The 17,412-nt window shown below is 42.1% G+C and overlaps 1 protein-coding gene across 2 annotated transcripts in view; it reads right to left on the reverse strand.

Annotated features, from left to right (window-relative positions):
* Nucleotides 1-15,211, reverse strand: part of MOXD1 (monooxygenase DBH like 1) — a 64,530-nt gene extending 49,319 nt beyond the window's left edge. Inside the window, exon 1 of one of the 2 annotated variants that reach the window (XM_006270532.4) lies at nucleotides 14,878-15,211. In XM_006270532.4, coding sequence (XP_006270594.4) covers nucleotides 14,878-15,138 — 261 coding nt within the window. In that variant the 5' untranslated portion in view covers nucleotides 15,139-15,211. Of the gene's footprint in view, nucleotides 1-6,854; nucleotides 6,968-14,877 lie in introns of those variants that run through there. The other variant, XM_059713112.1, reaches the window with a different exon arrangement.
* Between the last annotated feature and the right edge of the window lie 2,201 nt (nucleotides 15,212-17,412).

Raw genomic sequence — 17,412 nt, forward strand, 5'->3', positions numbered from 1 at the left:
AGCCCAGGATTTAAAACTTTTCCACTAGTGGAAAATCTGCCCTTATTTCTTTAGACCACAAACAGTGATGTAAGTTATCCATTTAATTCTTCCCTAAGAACATATCCTATCTGTATATGGAATTGGACATCACCCATAAAAACTGGACACTTTTACCTTAGTACCCTGTGCCTTCGGTACTGCTCTGCAAAATGGAAATAATACTGCCTACCTAATGTCAATGTTTTGGAAATTACTGTGTTGTTCCAATTATAAGTTGAACCTGCATATAAGGCAAACCTACGTTTTCAGTTTCCAGTTTAGTAAAATTGATTTTTCCCTGAATGTAAGTTGATAACTACAAGTAAAGACCTTACAAAAATCACGCAAAGAAAGCAAAGAACTAAGAAAAGGATCCAAAGAGTTAACTGCTCTGAAAAAATACTAAAATAAAAACTGCACTGAAAAAATGTCTGACTTGGTATTATTATACAGGCACAAAAATATTGCAAGTACAAAAGTTAAGACTTTTTGGAGTAAAAGTATATGTTGACCCCAGGAATAAACCGAGTGCCACTTTTATAATTATTTTAGAAGAAAAGAAAGTAGCTTTATAATCTGAATTATTCAGTAAAGTTTATAGATCACTCAGATACTGTTGCAATGAATGCCATAGAAAATGCTGTGAGTACACTCATCAGTCTGTATGCAAAACAAGGTTTGAATGCAGAAATGTAAATAAGACCAAATATCAAAATTTGACAATACGGGTGAAACAAAATATTGAGGAGCTTTTCATTAAGTGAGTACCATCCATCCAGTGGAAGAATATGAATAGAGTAGTATATGTGTGTGTGATAATACACACACACACACACACACACACACACACAGATTATATAAACATGTAACAAAAAACTGTAAAATAAATACACATTTGAAAGGGAACCAAATTTAAGGATGCATAGGCAATCTTTGGTCTGGCATTCCCTGAATACTGAACACTTAACTATACAGTCTTAACAACCTTTTATACCTAGTATTTTGTGTGCAATATTCATGTATAAGATGTTCTGTGATCTACTACCAATCAGAACTTTTTGGCCTCATAGTTAACATCCAAAAAACTAGAACTCAGTGTCCTTTTTCTGTGAAGCAAGCTTCTTGCTAAAGAAATACATTTCTTTTTTTAAAGATGGGTGGTTCCCCAGAAAACAACAGAAAATGGGAAAGACAGTTTTAGTTTGACAAGAAAGATTTAGAAATAAATTCTATTCATGGGTCAGATCATCTGCTCATTTAAATTTGACGTAGCTGCATTCTGATATAATACTTCTAAAGTAAAGTTATGGTTATTCATAGTATATCACAAAGCAGTTACTTATTTAAAATGTCTAATTTCTACATGAATTTTAGGACCTTCTCAGAAAAAGTGATAGCATCTTTGTTTTTCTAAATTTATTCTTCAGCAGTAATTTCCACATTGGATTTGGGATGTGAGGTAGGTGTGCAATGAGGACACCGATTCTTGTTCCTAGGCTTGCATCTATAGGGACACACAGAGCTGAAATTTTTAACTGTGTGCACACAAGTAAGCATGGGTGTAATAGTGAGCACACATGCTGGTAGGTCTGTGCATTATTAACTGTATAACTAGCACCAGCTGGGAACTTTTCAGTGAAATAATTTTTTTCATAAGAAAAATGCTGTTTCATTAAAACTGAAACACTTCACTAAAATGCATCAATTTTGATGAATCGGTTGACAAAACAGTTTTTATGGCTGGAGTGGATTTTCTAACTTGAGAGCAAGAGAGAGAAAATACTACTAAAACCCACAGAGAGAGAATTGCTTTGATCAGGAAAAATAATGTCCCAACAAAATTTTGTTTTGGCAGGAAAAAAGTTTGAAAATTTTTGTTTTTATTTAATTTTAGAACAAAAACAAAATTTGAAAATGGTCATGAAACAGACTTGCTGTTTTCCAGTTAGTGGCTTGGGTGACTGTATATGTATGAACAAGTCTGTGTGGAAAAGTGGATACATGAGTGCATATGAATAAGACTCAGCAGAAGCAGAGAAAAGAAGTAGGTGAGAGATCTAAGGACAGTATGTATTGAGAGGGAACAGATGGATTCTGTGTTCAGTTTTATTCTGGAATTGTTGGACGTGTTTTCTCAGGTGGAATTAATGGACCTGTTCTGGAACCTGTACTCAGGGAATAAGATGGCAGGTGTTTCACATGGATCTGACTGATAATACTAAGTACTTGTACTGGGTGATTAATAGGGTTTATAAAGAGGAAATTAAAGGGGGTTTCAGTGAGAAGACTGACTCATGGGGCAAGTATATGGATTTGTAGTAGGGCTGTAGATCCATTCCCAAGTTTGCTTGATGCCCATCAAAATGTCACTAAGTCTGAATTTTGTGCACACCAATAGGGAGTGTATCCTCTTAGAACCAGACACAAATGGTAGAAAAAGGAAAGTTTCTGTCTCAGAACTCAATGATTTAGAAAAGCAAAGTATACCAAAAAATTATCGTCTTAACACACAGCCCAATTCTTTTGCTTATCAGCTGGGGAAACAGAGGCAAAGAGTCCTACCTAAACGCCAATAAGCTTACTTAATTTCTGTATCAGGGTTTGGACACAGGTAGTAGGAACTCAGGATGTCACATTGGCTCTGATCTGAAGCTACTTACCTTGTTCTCCAGAATCTCAGCTTTCGTTTGAAAAATATGGACCTATCTTTACTTGGAAGTTAATTAGAATCAAGGCAGAGTGTAAATTCAAAGCACAATAGCTTTGAAAGTCAGTTAAGATAAATTGGAACAAGGCACTCATTTCAGAAAAAGAGAATCCACATCTGGGGTTAACCAGAAATAGATATTGTACAATGTTTTACTGGCTCATTTATGCCTGTTGGGAATGAGGAAAAAAATTAATTGGGCATAGGTATACACAGAGCCGTCCCTAGGAGTGTGCAGGGCCCAGGGCATATCAGCCTGTGCAGGGACAAGGGGGATGGTGAGCGGGACAGGTGGCGAATGGCCAGCACATGGCAGCCGCAGAGAAGCTAGTGGCGTGTGGCGGCCGCGGTGGAGCTTTCAGTGCACAGTGGCCGCAGCAGGGCCTGTAGGGTCGCCCCAATTCGCCCCCCACCTCAAAGGGAGAGCCCTGGGTATACAAGCAAAATATCTGTAGAGTAAAATAGCCCACAGGCCTTTCTGCTTTAATTCACCTTTCTGAAGTGTTCTCCACAAGCATATCAGATAAAAAAAGAAATCTAGGTTTCTACACACAGGCTGTGTCTCCACAGAACACTGACCATGCAGGCATTACTGTTCAGTCATTTAGTACTTGTATAAACAAGTACTAAATGACTGTGCAGTAACCTGAATTACTTCGCAGTAGCACTGACCAACACCTTTTTTGTGATGTTACTGCACAGTAGCCTAATACTACTGCACAGTAGCATCACATCACGTTTTTTGCCACGTGATGCTACTGCACAGTAGTGTCAGCTATGCCATCAACATCTTGTGTAGACATGGCAACAGAGTTATATTTAGGGCCTGATTTAAATTGGGATTTTGCATTTTTGTGAAAAATCACAAAATTAAGTGATTTTCATGAAAAATGTAATTTGCCACGAAATGACATGATATAGCCACTTGCCGGGGAATTCCCCAGAAGGCGGCCATGTCATGACATTTTATTGCAACAAGATGAGAAAAGTGTGTGTGTGTTGGGGGGGGGGTGTTGGGGGGCTCCATGTTAGCGCACAGCCAGACACAGAGCAGGGTGGTGGGTTGGTGCCAGGCCAGGTTCTGCGTGCATGGAACCAGCCTAGCCCAATGGCGTGCAGGGCCCGTGAAGGCAGGACCCATCTCGTTGCAACATGCAGTCCCTGCACAGTATGCTTTGCAGAGGGGCATGTGCGCCCTGTGGTGGGGGAAGCTGTGGCCCTGTTGGGGGGGAAGCTGTGGACCCTGCAGGGGGGGCAGTCCGTGTACTGTGAAGGGGTCTGCACCCTGTGGGGGGGGTGCAGGGGACCCACCCCGAGAAGCTCACCCCACACCCACAGTCCCTCCACAATCCACCAACATCCCCCCCCCACACCGTCCCCCCACTCAATCTACCCACAACACCCACAGTCCCCACAAAATCCACCCACACTGCCAAACTACCCCTACAACTCCTCAACCACAGAAACCCCCAACCCCCACACAAGCCCCATACCTCCCCAAACCTCACCCCACAAATACAACACCCATCCACAAACTCCCCCACCCCTCCCTTCAAACGTCTTTATATTTTTAAATATATCAATAAAACATTGCCCAACTGATCTCTCTATATATATAGTAGCATTTCATTTCAATAGCAGAAGGACACTATTTTGGCTACTTTAATGAGAGAATTTGGGTTTCTTATCAGAGTATTTGCAATTTTTAAACAGGGAACACCAGGATCTCTGCTGGTGAGACAAGTGGCGAGATCCATGCAGAGGAGAGTGTCCAGGGCCAGCCCTGGGGACCCAATTGGAGGGCAGACAAGGTAGCTGACCTCTTGGCCATTTGGAGCCAAAAGGACACACTTTGACAGTTCAAAGCAGGCCACTGCAAGGAGCACATCTGCTGGGCAATAGAGTGGAGGCAGCCCATCCCGGTCTGGCTGGTGCACAGCCATAGGGCTGCAGGTCCAAAGGGGCAGATGCTGTTGCAGGTGGCAGCAGATCACAGTCAGGCAGCAGCCCCCACTGCCAGACTGCTGCTGTGGGTAGAGGGTGCAGGAGCCACTTCAAGTTACAGCTGCTTCAGCAGTCCAGCTGACACAAAGGCTAGTGGCACAAGAGGTAATGTCCCCAGATACCTGGTGGCTGGGCCTCAGATGCTCCTGAGGGCAAGTAGCCCTGAGCTGCTCACCAGGGCAGGTTTTTATATTGCTGGGGCCAGCACAGGTGCTGAACCAAGCCTCTAGCTCCACCTGGTCATTTTGCCCCAAGTGGCACAACTTGCTCCACATCCAAGTACATGTTCAGCCACGTGCGCTGAGGCAAAAATCCCTGGCGCAAATTTGTTCTGCTCCTATTTGAGCTGCTGCAAGTGCACACGCCTGCATATGTGGACACACCCTTATTGTCTACCTCCCTACCACCTCTCCCACCATTTTCCCCTCTCACCATCTGCCCCACTACTACTGCTTTCCCTACTGTAGCATGGGAGAGGGCATTTGAGATGACCATCCAATAATTAGATTCTACACATGGAAAATTAAAGCAAATTGATACATTTTCTATGCTTAGAATCTAATTACTTGGGGGGTGGTCTTAAATTCAGGGTCATCTTGGATTTGGGTAATGATGTTATCTTATTCTGTCTACAAAATGGGAATAAACTATACCAGAATAACTGCTTCCACATTGCCTAAAGTGCCTCATTTTCTACCGTATACAAGGCTATGGTGGTACAAATTATTCCAAAATTTGCAAATCTCTGGTCATAACGAATATTAACAGCAGTAGAAAATGGACCAATTTACTGATTCTATGCTTATTATTCATCCATTACAGCAAAAAAGTAATGCCTGATTCTCTTTTTTGCTGTTTCTGCAGATATTCACCATACACTTATACAAAATAAATTCACACTAGGCTTAAAACATTAGCAAATCTGACTGGTAAAAATTTTCATTAGTGCTACATGACTATAAATTATTACAGAAGAAGGACTATGCTGGAGAGCCAGACCTCTTATCGCTATTACAAAAACTTAGATTTGGTTGTTCATAGAACAAATGTTGAAAACACACAGTATTACAGCTAATCCTTGGGAAGAAAGTGCTAGTCTTCATACATGTTAGCACAGACTTTTACTTCTTTTGAACATTTTGGCCTTTGAACAAATTTAACATGTTTGAAATGTGACACGCTTAGTTTCTGCATTGCTTAAAGTAATATTGTATAAATCAACATTAGCAAAACTTAGCACAAAATTTAGATCAGTCAAATAATTAGATGGTTTTGTCACTGCAAGCCATTTAGGAAGTGAAGCAACACATGGAAAGTTAAGTCTTACAGATTGTGCAAGTTGTTCTGCATCATTCACCACAGAAGAAAGTAATGAAGTTAAATCATTTCTTGCATTCCATTAACCTTTATCTCTTTCATATAAAAGCTTTGCCATAGATATGGTCTCTGATTGGTGCTATACAAAACAGAAGGGAGAGTAATTTCTTATGGATGTAATAAAAGATGTAAATAGGGTCTGTTTTATCCTTGAAGAATGTAAGCACAGCTGCACAAGGAACCTTGAGGAAAAAAAAAATTGCCAGCTGTCATCACATACTTGAACAGGTGTTTATAAGAGCCCCCCCCCCCCCCTCAAAATCTTTACAATGTCTAAGAATGGGGGAGGGTTTATGATGTCCATTTCCTACAATAAATTTTACATAGCACCTGTCAACCCATTTGTAATTCACAAACTATGAACCTATCCCACAAATGCACTGCAGGTTTAACATGCATGTAAGAGTCAGCCTTTATGATTTATAAACACTATTGTGTTCTTCTCCAAAGAATACTTGCATTTCAGTGGATCATTGAATGGATGTAAGGGGTAAAACAGCCATAGGATACCAGAGAAAGAGTGTAGGCAAAACAAAGTGTGTCCCAGTTATTCCCAGCTAAGAGGACACTGCTAACTGGTGTAGGGTAAAATGGCCACAAAAATACTCTAGCATGGGCAGGGTCTAGGGCTTGATATGATCAGTGAAGACAATTAGGGACTTCTCAGCAGTAAATTGACACAGCAGACATTATGACTTAGGATATTTAAGCAAGACAAATTATTCTAGACAATCCAAAAACTGACCAAAACTTTTGTCTGGAATCTGCACCAAACCAAAGCTTTGCAAGATTGAGGAAATGTGTGGTGAAGATTTGTCTGAATTATTGCATTTCATGTAGATGAAATCCTGCAGCTCTTCCTTCCAGCAGACTCTGGATAATACCACAAGAGGTTGTTTTCATATTGTGTCTAGCAGGAAGCAGACAGAACATAATTTTACAATCAAGAAGACAAAACATTTTTTACAATTCCAAGTGAGTTTCACCTTTATTTTAAGGCAAAGATTCTACTCAGTTCTCACTGTATTAAAAATTGAATGATCAATAGGAAACTTACAAACAGGAAAAGTCTGTAAGTATTAATCTCTCTGTCAATCGGAGATGATTCTAGCCAACTCCCCACCCTACCCCTCACCCAAAAAATCAGATGGACAAGCTAAGGTGACAAGCAAGCTACTGCAGTGTCTAAAGAACACTTTGCAAGAGCAAGTGAATCTACTACCTGTGAGAAGTCTGTGTTTAATTGCTACTGGTTCTATATAAAAACACTAAAATAAGTAAAGTTTCAGTGCTACAAAACCCCAAACCCCAATTTTTATTTATGTGAGTTGTCCTAATATACCATAGTCATTCCAGGTGTAACTGATTAAGTTAGTGGAATTACACCAGGGTACACACAGCCTATTGACATGAATTGAACTATTCATTTGAGGTAATGCTAGAAGAATTTGTCCCCAAAATAAATAATGTTTAAACACATGTGTGTGTGTCTATATACAAATAAGCCATTCATGTATGTCATATAAACCTAAAAATCGGAAGACATTAATACTGTAATTCGCTTTCTGCATGACCTGCATGCTCTGCTTCAAGATGGATCTAAACTCTGCCATGACACACTTTGGTTTCTGGGAAACTAAGAGAAATTTAGAAGTTTTTATTAGTACCCTGCACAAAAGGAAGATAGGAGGGCTCTTTAATATAGCACACTCTTTAATCTAGCACATAGAAGCAAGATCCACTGCCTGGAAGTCAAAATAAGGTGCTTTTAACAAAGAGGATTATTAAACACTGGAACAGATACCCAATGATTCAATAAATTCTCCCTCATTTGGACCCTGAAAATCAAGTCTGTTAATCTAAAAGATGTTCCATATCACATTATGGAATAAGATGAAGGACTATGACTAATAAGGATGGACTGCACAAAGCATGTGAAAATATGCTTTAAGGGGAAAAAGGAGCTCCTTGTCACTAGGAGTAGTCCTTATTCAGGATCCAGATTTATATATCCCATTTTTAATTACTTAAAATTACCATATTGGGGCACAGGTTTCCAAAAGAACATAAGGAACCTTGAAGCACAGCTGTCAATGAGACCTGTGCTCCAAAATCCCTTTGACACTCTACTCTATTTTTATGCCTTGAGCACTGCTATATTTTTTTGGATTCCCAGGTCCCTGTGTTTGTTCACATTATAATTGATATGTGAAACTTTGACAGGCAGAGAAATGCAGGTTTATAAGAAACTTAAAAAAATATATAATCTCCTCTTTGTTTATGGAGTCCAAAGAACTGAAGCCTGCAAAGAATATGTACAAAGGTAACCTATACCTAGCTCTCCATCACCTTGCCTCATCAGGGCTGGGGTGACATGGGCACTAAGGTGCATGGTTGACAAGTTGCAAGTTTGAGGGCACAGCAGAAGCACTCCAGGTCCTTTCAGATTTCAATGAATCTGCAAAATTCTACTAAGTACCTTGTCACACAAGGACATGAAAAAGGAAAGGACCCTTACCTCATCCATGGCAGTTCTTGGGAAGAAGATGCAGCACCCTCTACCCAGTTGCAGTAGAACATCCCCATATTAATTCCAAGAAGGCCTCAGGTCATATGGAGATTTTTCCACATTGTCCAAAGGCATGAATTACCTCCAACAAAGCTCCAGCTAAGATATGCCAGTACGGCACACACTCTGCACCTCCCCTTTGGGTGCCTGGCAGTATGTTTTCTAAACACTTCTTTTGTTGTTGTTAGCACAAGTGCACTTAAAAGCAGCATATAGTTAAGCACTGAGAATGCTCACTGTTTTGTGTCTTTTAAAATCCATTCCAAACACGGCTCTATGAGCAATTAAGCTAACTCTATGGGATACATTTGATAACAGATATTCTTTAGTTTGGGTAACAGTTAACAAGCAAGTCTGTAATGAATAATAAAGTACTTTTTAGTAACCCACAGTCCCTATTCACTAATGATGTATACTCTGAGTAAGGACTATTTTTGTGTAAGTTCAACAGAAGACTCTAACAATGCAATCCTCTTGTATAACTTGCACAAAATAGGCATTCATCAAGGAGGATTACTCTCCCAAAATGGGGCTCTCAGAGGCTACATGCTGCAAGTGGGGATGCACTATTCCAGACAGGGGTGGAGACCAAGGAAAAGGCATGGATCTAGCTTGAAAATGCATGCTGTGTCAATTCATAAGCACAAAAGAGATGCTTAGATGGCAGGGGGGAGGGGAGGGGTTCCCTGTAAAACTGGTTGCAAAAGTTAAGACAGCCCCAAGCACTTCTGTGGAGAGTAAGAATAATCTATGTTGAAAGTGGCCTTGGCAATATTACACAGGTAACATTTTTTTAAGCCTGGGTTGCTCTTTGACAGTTTTTCCAAGGTACTAGGAACAAACAGTTCCCAACTTTTCTACAATGTCAGGCACCATTCCATGTTTTTGCCTTGATCAAACATGTTCTTTTCAGCCCTGCATATTCTGCAGCTCTGCCCCAACACCGCCCCCCGAACATGCCAGATTTGGCTGTAGCTCGGTCATTGTTCTTCACAGTTCTCTAACTTTTCTTTTGCTTAGCCTGTATTTATCTCCTGTTTCTATTTTCCCACCTCCTTGTATAAAAATTAAGTTGCCATAGGAATAATGAAATGCTCAGATTCCAACACAAGGTTGTTGGACCCTTCATAAGTAGTTAACACTTTTTTAAATTATGCTAGCCCTGGGTGAAGCCATGTCTCTATTCCCAGCTCCTGCCCCCCCTTCCCAGAGCCACACTTTTCTATGGTATAATTGTACCTTTCAGTCTGATTGATCTATCTAAACTGAATAATGAAATTGTCTTACAGGTACTTTCTGCCCTTTGCTCACCATACCAAATAATCCCTTCTGTTCCTCCATGGTCCTGATGAAACAAAAGTTTTAACATCAAAATCAAAGGAACACTTAAAATAATTAAAGATCAACATCTAATATAAAGCAGAAGATGTGTCACACTGAGCCAAATCACAGGTCCATCCAGCCCAGCCTGCTGTAAATCACACTGGCAGAGTTGATACTACAGGAAAGAGGTGGGCTTGTCCACACTGCCCCTTTACTTTGTTGGCTGCAACCCCGACTTTCATATTTGATATCTAGTGATGGACTCATCCTGCACAAATTAGTCCTATCTTCATTTGAAGTTGGTGAAACAATCAGCCTCAACAACATTCCACATTAATTTGTGGTTCCATACGTTAATTACATGTGGAGTGACAAAGAACTTCCCTTTGTTTGTTTTAAATCACTTCCTAATAATTTCATTGTATATCCTAGGTACAGACATTCAAAATAGTTCTGGTATTCTAAGAAATGGTAAATAGTAAATGCTTATTTCCTTTCTCTGCACTATTCATTATCTTACAGATCTCTATCCTAACCCTCACTCATCTTTCTCCAACCTCATATGTTCTAGCCTAGTTTCTTCAGATGAAAGCCTTTCCATTATCCCCCTCTCTCATCATCCTTGTTGCCATTTTCTGTACCCGTTTTAGTTCTATTATATCCTTTTAGAGATTGGGGAACCAGAACCCTCAGAATTCAAGATGTAGGTATGCCACAGATTTATGCAGAAATATAACATTTTTTATTTTGTTTTCAGTTCCCTTAATAATAACTATTTGCCTTTTTGACTGCTGCTGAAGACTGAGGTGATATTTTGAGAGGACTAACCACCATAGTTCCAAGATCTGTATCGAGCATTACCAGCTAATGTAGGGCTCATCATTGTGTATGTGCCTCAGGTTATTTTTCTTACGTGCATCATGTTGTATCTACAAATATTGAACTTCACCTGGTGTTTTGCTGCCCTTTCACTCAAATGCACAAGGTTTTTCTGCCGTTCTTCAGAATCAGCTTTGTTTTTAAGCACTTTTAAAAATTTTGTATATCGCAAACTTGGCTACCCCACTCACTATTCCTGTCCTTTTCCAAATCATTTATGAACATGTTAAATAGACTGTGTTAAACAACATAGCCACTTGAGCTAGATACAGACATTCAAAAAGCCAAGGCAAAATAGATCTAAGTTGCATGGTTTTCTGTAAGCATCATATTTTAGATCCATAGTGAGCAGAACACACATTCCCCCTTTTTTGGGGGGAGGGGGGAAATCTCAGGCTGACTACCTTAGACTGGGTTCTGCCATTTTTAAACCAGTCTGTGGTTGCTGAACTTCTATTCTATTATAGGTTTAGAGACTGGTTTTCGATCACGTTTACCAGTAAAAGTGTAATGTCTGTACCTGGCCTCAGGAAACCCCACTCCTAATCTCTCTCCACTGTGAGAACTGACCATCTATTCCCACTCTTTGTTTCCTGTCTGTTATATATCCACAACCTGAAATATTATTCTTCCTTTTTCATTTACTTATTTTTTTGAAAGACACTTCCCAGTGGTGCTGGTTGTGGTAGTCGTGGGGATATTTGTGAAAGAAAGGTAAGTGTATGCAAGGAAAATGATTTTTTGTAGCCTGGGAGTCATCTGCAAGCTTTCATCTACCTTAGTAAACTGATCTTTTACAGAGTAATTGACAGAATCCAATTTTAACATATTGATCACTATATTTTTCACTGTGGTTATAACATCTATTCTCAGGTGAAGAAGTTTTTCTTATTGTGACTTTTTAAAAATAGAAAGGAGGTCAGAGCTGGTAAAAGAAAACAGATAAGGACCTACAGCTTTACAAGAAACTTGTGATTTTAGTATTCACCTTAAAACACTTTAAAAGGACCAGATTTCTGCTCTTCTTTTGAAAATTAGACTTCTTTTAAGGTATGTCAGAACTTTGATACACCCATAGAGGATCTCCTTTTCAAAATGTAGGCCAAGACACATTGTACTACTGATGACCATGGAGCACAAGCACTTTGTTATAATGGAATAAAGAAAATGCAATTTCACCTTCCTTATTACAGAGGAGATGCATTTTATAGCATTGAACTGGTCATACAATACATACACCACCAAAGTCATCATCCTCCAGTAAGTGTGAAACAATGTTCTATTTAGAAATATATACTGGAGATGATGATATCAAAAGCATTAAATATTTTAAATGGCTTTGATAATATTGTAGCTGTGTAATAGTTGGGTTGGGTATAGTTCAAATAAGATTCTAAAGCTATCAATCTCTAAAGGCTTCCTGGTAATACCCTGTTGTCCTGTTTTGAAACAAACTTATTTTTTTCTTTAGAGCTTGTTTTTTGGATTTTACTTCCGTTCTTACAAGAATAATTAAGTAGGATCTTGCCTTAGGGCTGAGCAAAGGAAGACAGGGAAAAAGACAACAGCCAGCTTACTAAATACTGGCATTTTAGCCAGACACTCTGTTTCACACTTCAGCAGAATAATCCATTGCACTTTGCACAGCATATGCTTATGAGTCAAATGTGCAGTTCAAGAAAAACAGCATTATGTATTTTGTAACAGCATGAAGTCATTAGTATCAATCATCTTTTTGTTTCAGTTACAATTTACTGTGGATAAGAAAGAACAAAACATTTTGAAGTATAATAGAATACTGTACATTTTAGTAAGGATGGAGAAGGAAGGAGAGTGCAAACAAGACCCACAAAAATGATTCTAGTGCTAGAGAAAATGCTTTCCAGTAAGAGACTTAGAATGCTTAACCTTTTTAGTCTATCAGGAAGGAGACCAAGAGATGACTTGATTTCAGTATGTTCATCTGTTCTTCCCAGGAGAAAATGCAGGGTACTAAAAAGATATTTAATCTAGGGGAGAAAGGGAAAACAACAGCAACAAAATTGTAAAAACTCACAACCCTCCTCCCAAACAAAAGAAATAAAAAAGAAACAATAGCTACAAATGGCCAAACGCATTTAAATTCAAAATAAGGCAAAACTAACTTTTTAACAACTGGATCGAAATCCAGAGGTAAATGATGGATTCCCCATCTCCCAGCATCTTTAAAACAAGACTGGATGCCTGTCTAGATGATGCTCATTAGCCAAACACAAGTTATGCTTTAGTCAAATGCAAGTTATTGGACTCAGTACACATGGTAACAGGAAATCCTGTGATGCACAAACTGGGTAAACTAACAGTCCATTCTGGTCTGAAATACTTTGAATCTATGAAGTATATTTCCAGATAACTAAATTACTATCATTTGGTTTTGTGTTTTACTTAGATTTAGAATCTCTGGAAAAAAACATACCTTCAGTTTAAAAGCAGCACAAAGAAAATACCTTGCTGATGGAAATCATAGGTTTTAATTTAAGCAAGATAAATATCAGCCTACGCTGGAGTCAGGAAAGTAAAGAAAAAACTCCATAGGTGTTAGTTGGGTTAAAATGTTCAAAATATCAGTTCATTTTAGAAATTCTATTTGTTAAGCAGATGCCAGGGAGAATGGTTAGGACTCGAGCTTTCCTACTGAAATTTTTAAGATTCGACATGCTTAAAATAAACGTTCTCTGGTAGGTAATAGATGATTTCAATAATTAAATTACTTCTAGTAGTTCATGGAGGGGAAAAAAAGAAAGGTCATTCCTTTAAAGCTTCTGACACCTTCCATTCATGTTGAATACTACTGTACCTCTGAGTGTTTTCTTTGAAGTCACTGATGCTACTAGGAAAATAAACTATGGTGCAGGCAAATAAGGGTGACTCAATCTGGTTCATACTTTGTAGACATTAGACCCGATTCCTTTGGCTTAAACCAATTTGTCCTGATGTAACCACTGGCTTTAAAGGGCTTGCTCCAGATTTACACTGGTAGAGGAAGATGCTGCTCAGTGCTTCTCTTGCCTAACTGTTATCTTACCAATTTGTAAGCCCTGTTGGGACAGTTTTACTAGCTACGTACCAATGAAGCTGAGATGATAGGTCCTCAACTCCTGTTTCAAAAACTTAAGCAACCTAGCAAACTTTTGAACCCCAAATGGTATTAAAACAAGTTGTCTGGGAAGAGCCCATGAAATTGTCTTGGGAGCCTGTCACATTGGGAGCTAGGTTTAGCAAACACAGAAACACCCAGGGTGTTGCTGTTGACTTCTGTTGTTGAAACAGAAAAAACCTAGGGCTGCTTCCAGCACATAGGGGATGAGCAGTAAATGAGGATGTCTACAGGTGAAGAGGCTGCACCCCTGCTCCCCCAGCTTGGGTTGGGACTGCTAAATGGGTTGGAAAGGAGAATCTGAAAGGGACCTGGGATGATCACTAAGACAGAGCTCAATTCTCAGCTCTCTGACTAAACTGCTAAAAGAAAGTGTTTTTTTTACTAGTTGTGCACCAATGAGGCTGAGGTGCTAGGTCTTCCACCCCTCTTTCAAAGACTTAAGCAATGCCTAGGAAACTTTTCAACCTCAAAATGGTATTAAACCAAGTTGTACAGAAAGAGCCAATGATTTTGGCTTTCCTCTACTTTACTTCCCACCTGAAAAGTTAGCTCTGGAGGACCCCCGGGGAGGAGGTGGGGGAAGGGGGAAGGCACAGGCAATGGTAGTAATTCTGAATAACCAGGCGTTGTGGGCAGGGACACAGACGCAGACGCAGACAGAGACAGGTGGGGAAGGGGCAGCGGTACTGGCATCAGAAGCAGCCGGGCAGAGGCAGGAGTAGAGCCAGGCACAGGGAGAGAAAGAGGCAGAGACAAGGGCGGGTGCAACTGGCCCCCGTGGAAAGCTGTGCAGGTGGGGAGGCAAGGAGCAGGGCAGGGGGAGCGCGGGGAAGGGGAGAGGCCGGAGGCGGCGCTCACCTGCAGGTAGGGCTGACCCCTGTCCACGCCGCCCAGGGCGATGTCGGCGCGGGCCATGCCGCCGGCGGGCGAGAGCCCGAAGCCCACGTAGCCGCGGGTGCGCACCTCGAGGCGGAAGGCGACGCGGGAGCCGCGCTGGCCCCAGAGCAGGCGGTAGCTGCCCGCGCCGTCCAGCAGCGCGCTGTGCGGGTAGCCGCGCGGGGCGGCCGCATGGCCCAGCAGGGCGAACAGCAGCGGCAGCGGCACCGGCCAGGGGCGCATCCTCCCGCCGCCACCCGCACCCACCAGCCGCGGCGGGGCCGGCCCTGGCACTGCGGCCGGGCGGGCGCGCTGCGGCGAGGGATGTCCTGCTCACCCCGCCCCCGGGGCGGAGCGGGTCCCGGCGCGGGGCTGGGGGCGAGGGAGCTCCGGCACCTGCCGGGGCCGGGCGGGGCACTGGGGCACGGCCGGCCCCTCGGGGAGGAGAAAGCAAGACCCCCCGCGGGGGGCTGACGGGTGTTTGCACCCGGGCTTTGCCTCGGGGCCGAAGGCGGCGTCTCAAGCCTTGGCTCAAGGCAGCCCTCGGGCACGCCCGGCCCCGCTCCTCAGCCCCAGGGCACCCCCAAACACCCAAGGCACTCCTCAGAAACACGGCATCCCTCTCTAGACTCAAGGCACCCACTCAAGGCAGTCCTCCACAGACTCAAGGCACGCCTCCTTAAAAACAAGGCACCCCCTTCAATGCGAGGCAGTGGCACCCCTCCTTAGACTTAGGACACCCCTCCTCCCTCCTTAGAAACAAGGCACCCACTCTATACAAGCAAGGCATGCCTCCATTGGCTCAAGGCACTCCTGCAGACTCATGGCACCGCTCCACAGACTCAAGGCAGTTCTCTTTAGAAACAAGGCACCCCCACCTTAAATGTGAGGCAGTGGCACCCCTCCTTAGACTCAAGGTACCCCCCGGAGACTCAAGGCACTCCTGAAAAACAAAGCATCTCTCTTTACATAGGCAACTGGTAGGGAGTGCACAGGAGTGCATGTGCCGCCCTCCCTGAAGGGGCCAGTGCCCCCCCCCAACAGCGGACACTGATGCTGTCGGTAGGGCTGGTGCTCCCCCCCCCCCCCTTTCAGGAGGCACCAGTCACTCATGCCTCTTTAGACAAAAGGCACTCGCTCCTTAGATACAAGGTACCCCTCCACAGACTCAAGGCATACCTCCTTAAATGTAAGGCACCCTTTTCTAGACCCAAGGTACCCATCCTTACACTCAAGGCACTCCTTAGATGCAAGGCAGCCCTCCATATACTACAGGCACCCCTTGGAAAATGCCAGCTCCTATTTTTTCACTCATTTTTTTATTGCAGAAAAAAGAATACAGCAATTCTTTTGTTGTGAAATAACACCCCCCAACAAACAAACAGACAAACAAACAAAACAAAACAAAAACACACCACAACTCAGAAAGACAACACTGGTAGTAAAGTAACAGTGGTAGTGAAGCCACAGTGCCACAATTCTCAGGGCAAGTCAACCCCCCCCCCATACGCCAAGTTCTGGTCTGGCTTGTACACCCTATGCTGAAGCCCTTTTCCAAATAAAAAAGTCCCTGTTCTGAGAGGTAGGAGTGCTGACATGCAAAGAGGTGTAAATATCATCATTATATTCTATTATTGATTAATTTTAAGGCTACACTATCTCTGCACTTCCAATGATAAAATGAGAAATCACCTTGTCACCCAAATTTAACTCAATCTCATGGCAATTCTAAGCCATGTGGTTCCTGTGAACCCAGTGCTTCCCAACCTTTTCAGACTCATGAGACCCCTCCTTAGACTCAAAGCACCCTTGGAAATGCCAGCTCTTTAACTTTTATTCAGTTTTTTGATGACATGACCACAGAAAAATAGCGGAGCAATTCTTCTGTTGCAAAGAACTCAGAAAACCCACAACAGGTCAGAATGTTTTGAACGCTATGAATTCCTATTTGAAATCTCTGAGTTTTTATCTTGTGAATTGTGTTTGCACACCTAACAGCGTTAAACATTGTGGGTGCTTATACACAAGTGTGGAGGTTGCTCCCACGTGCTGGAATTCCAGTACGTTGGATTAATCAAGTCTGCTGGAGCATGGCAATTGCTGCGCTCCAGCAGCCTCCTGAATCTCATGTATCAGTGCCCTGGCGTTTAAAAATGGTGGCAGGGTCACTTCATCTTAAGCTTGTCAAACAAGCTTTAGTTCAGGTGCTCCCACCACCATTTTTAAGTGCCGGGACATTGACACACGAGATGTGGCAGTGCTTTAATTAGAGTGGCTCTCAGATCTGTTCTAATTAAAGCACTCCCCTACCCCCAGAGCACGTGTAAAAGTGCCCTGTGTGGCACCCTGAGGGATCCTTGAAAGGATTTCAAGGTGCCTTTGGGTGCTGTAGCACCCTGATTGAGAATCACTGGCTTAAGACTTCAACATCTTGTTTTCAGAAAGCCTCTTATAAAGTATTTCAGAAGGGCAAGTCCCTGTCCCAGAGCAACTCATCTTCACCACTCTCCATCTCAG

This window comes from Alligator mississippiensis, chromosome 1, assembly GCF_030867095.1.
Source record: "Alligator mississippiensis isolate rAllMis1 chromosome 1, rAllMis1, whole genome shotgun sequence".
Classification (NCBI taxonomy): domain Eukaryota; kingdom Metazoa; phylum Chordata; order Crocodylia; family Alligatoridae; genus Alligator; species Alligator mississippiensis.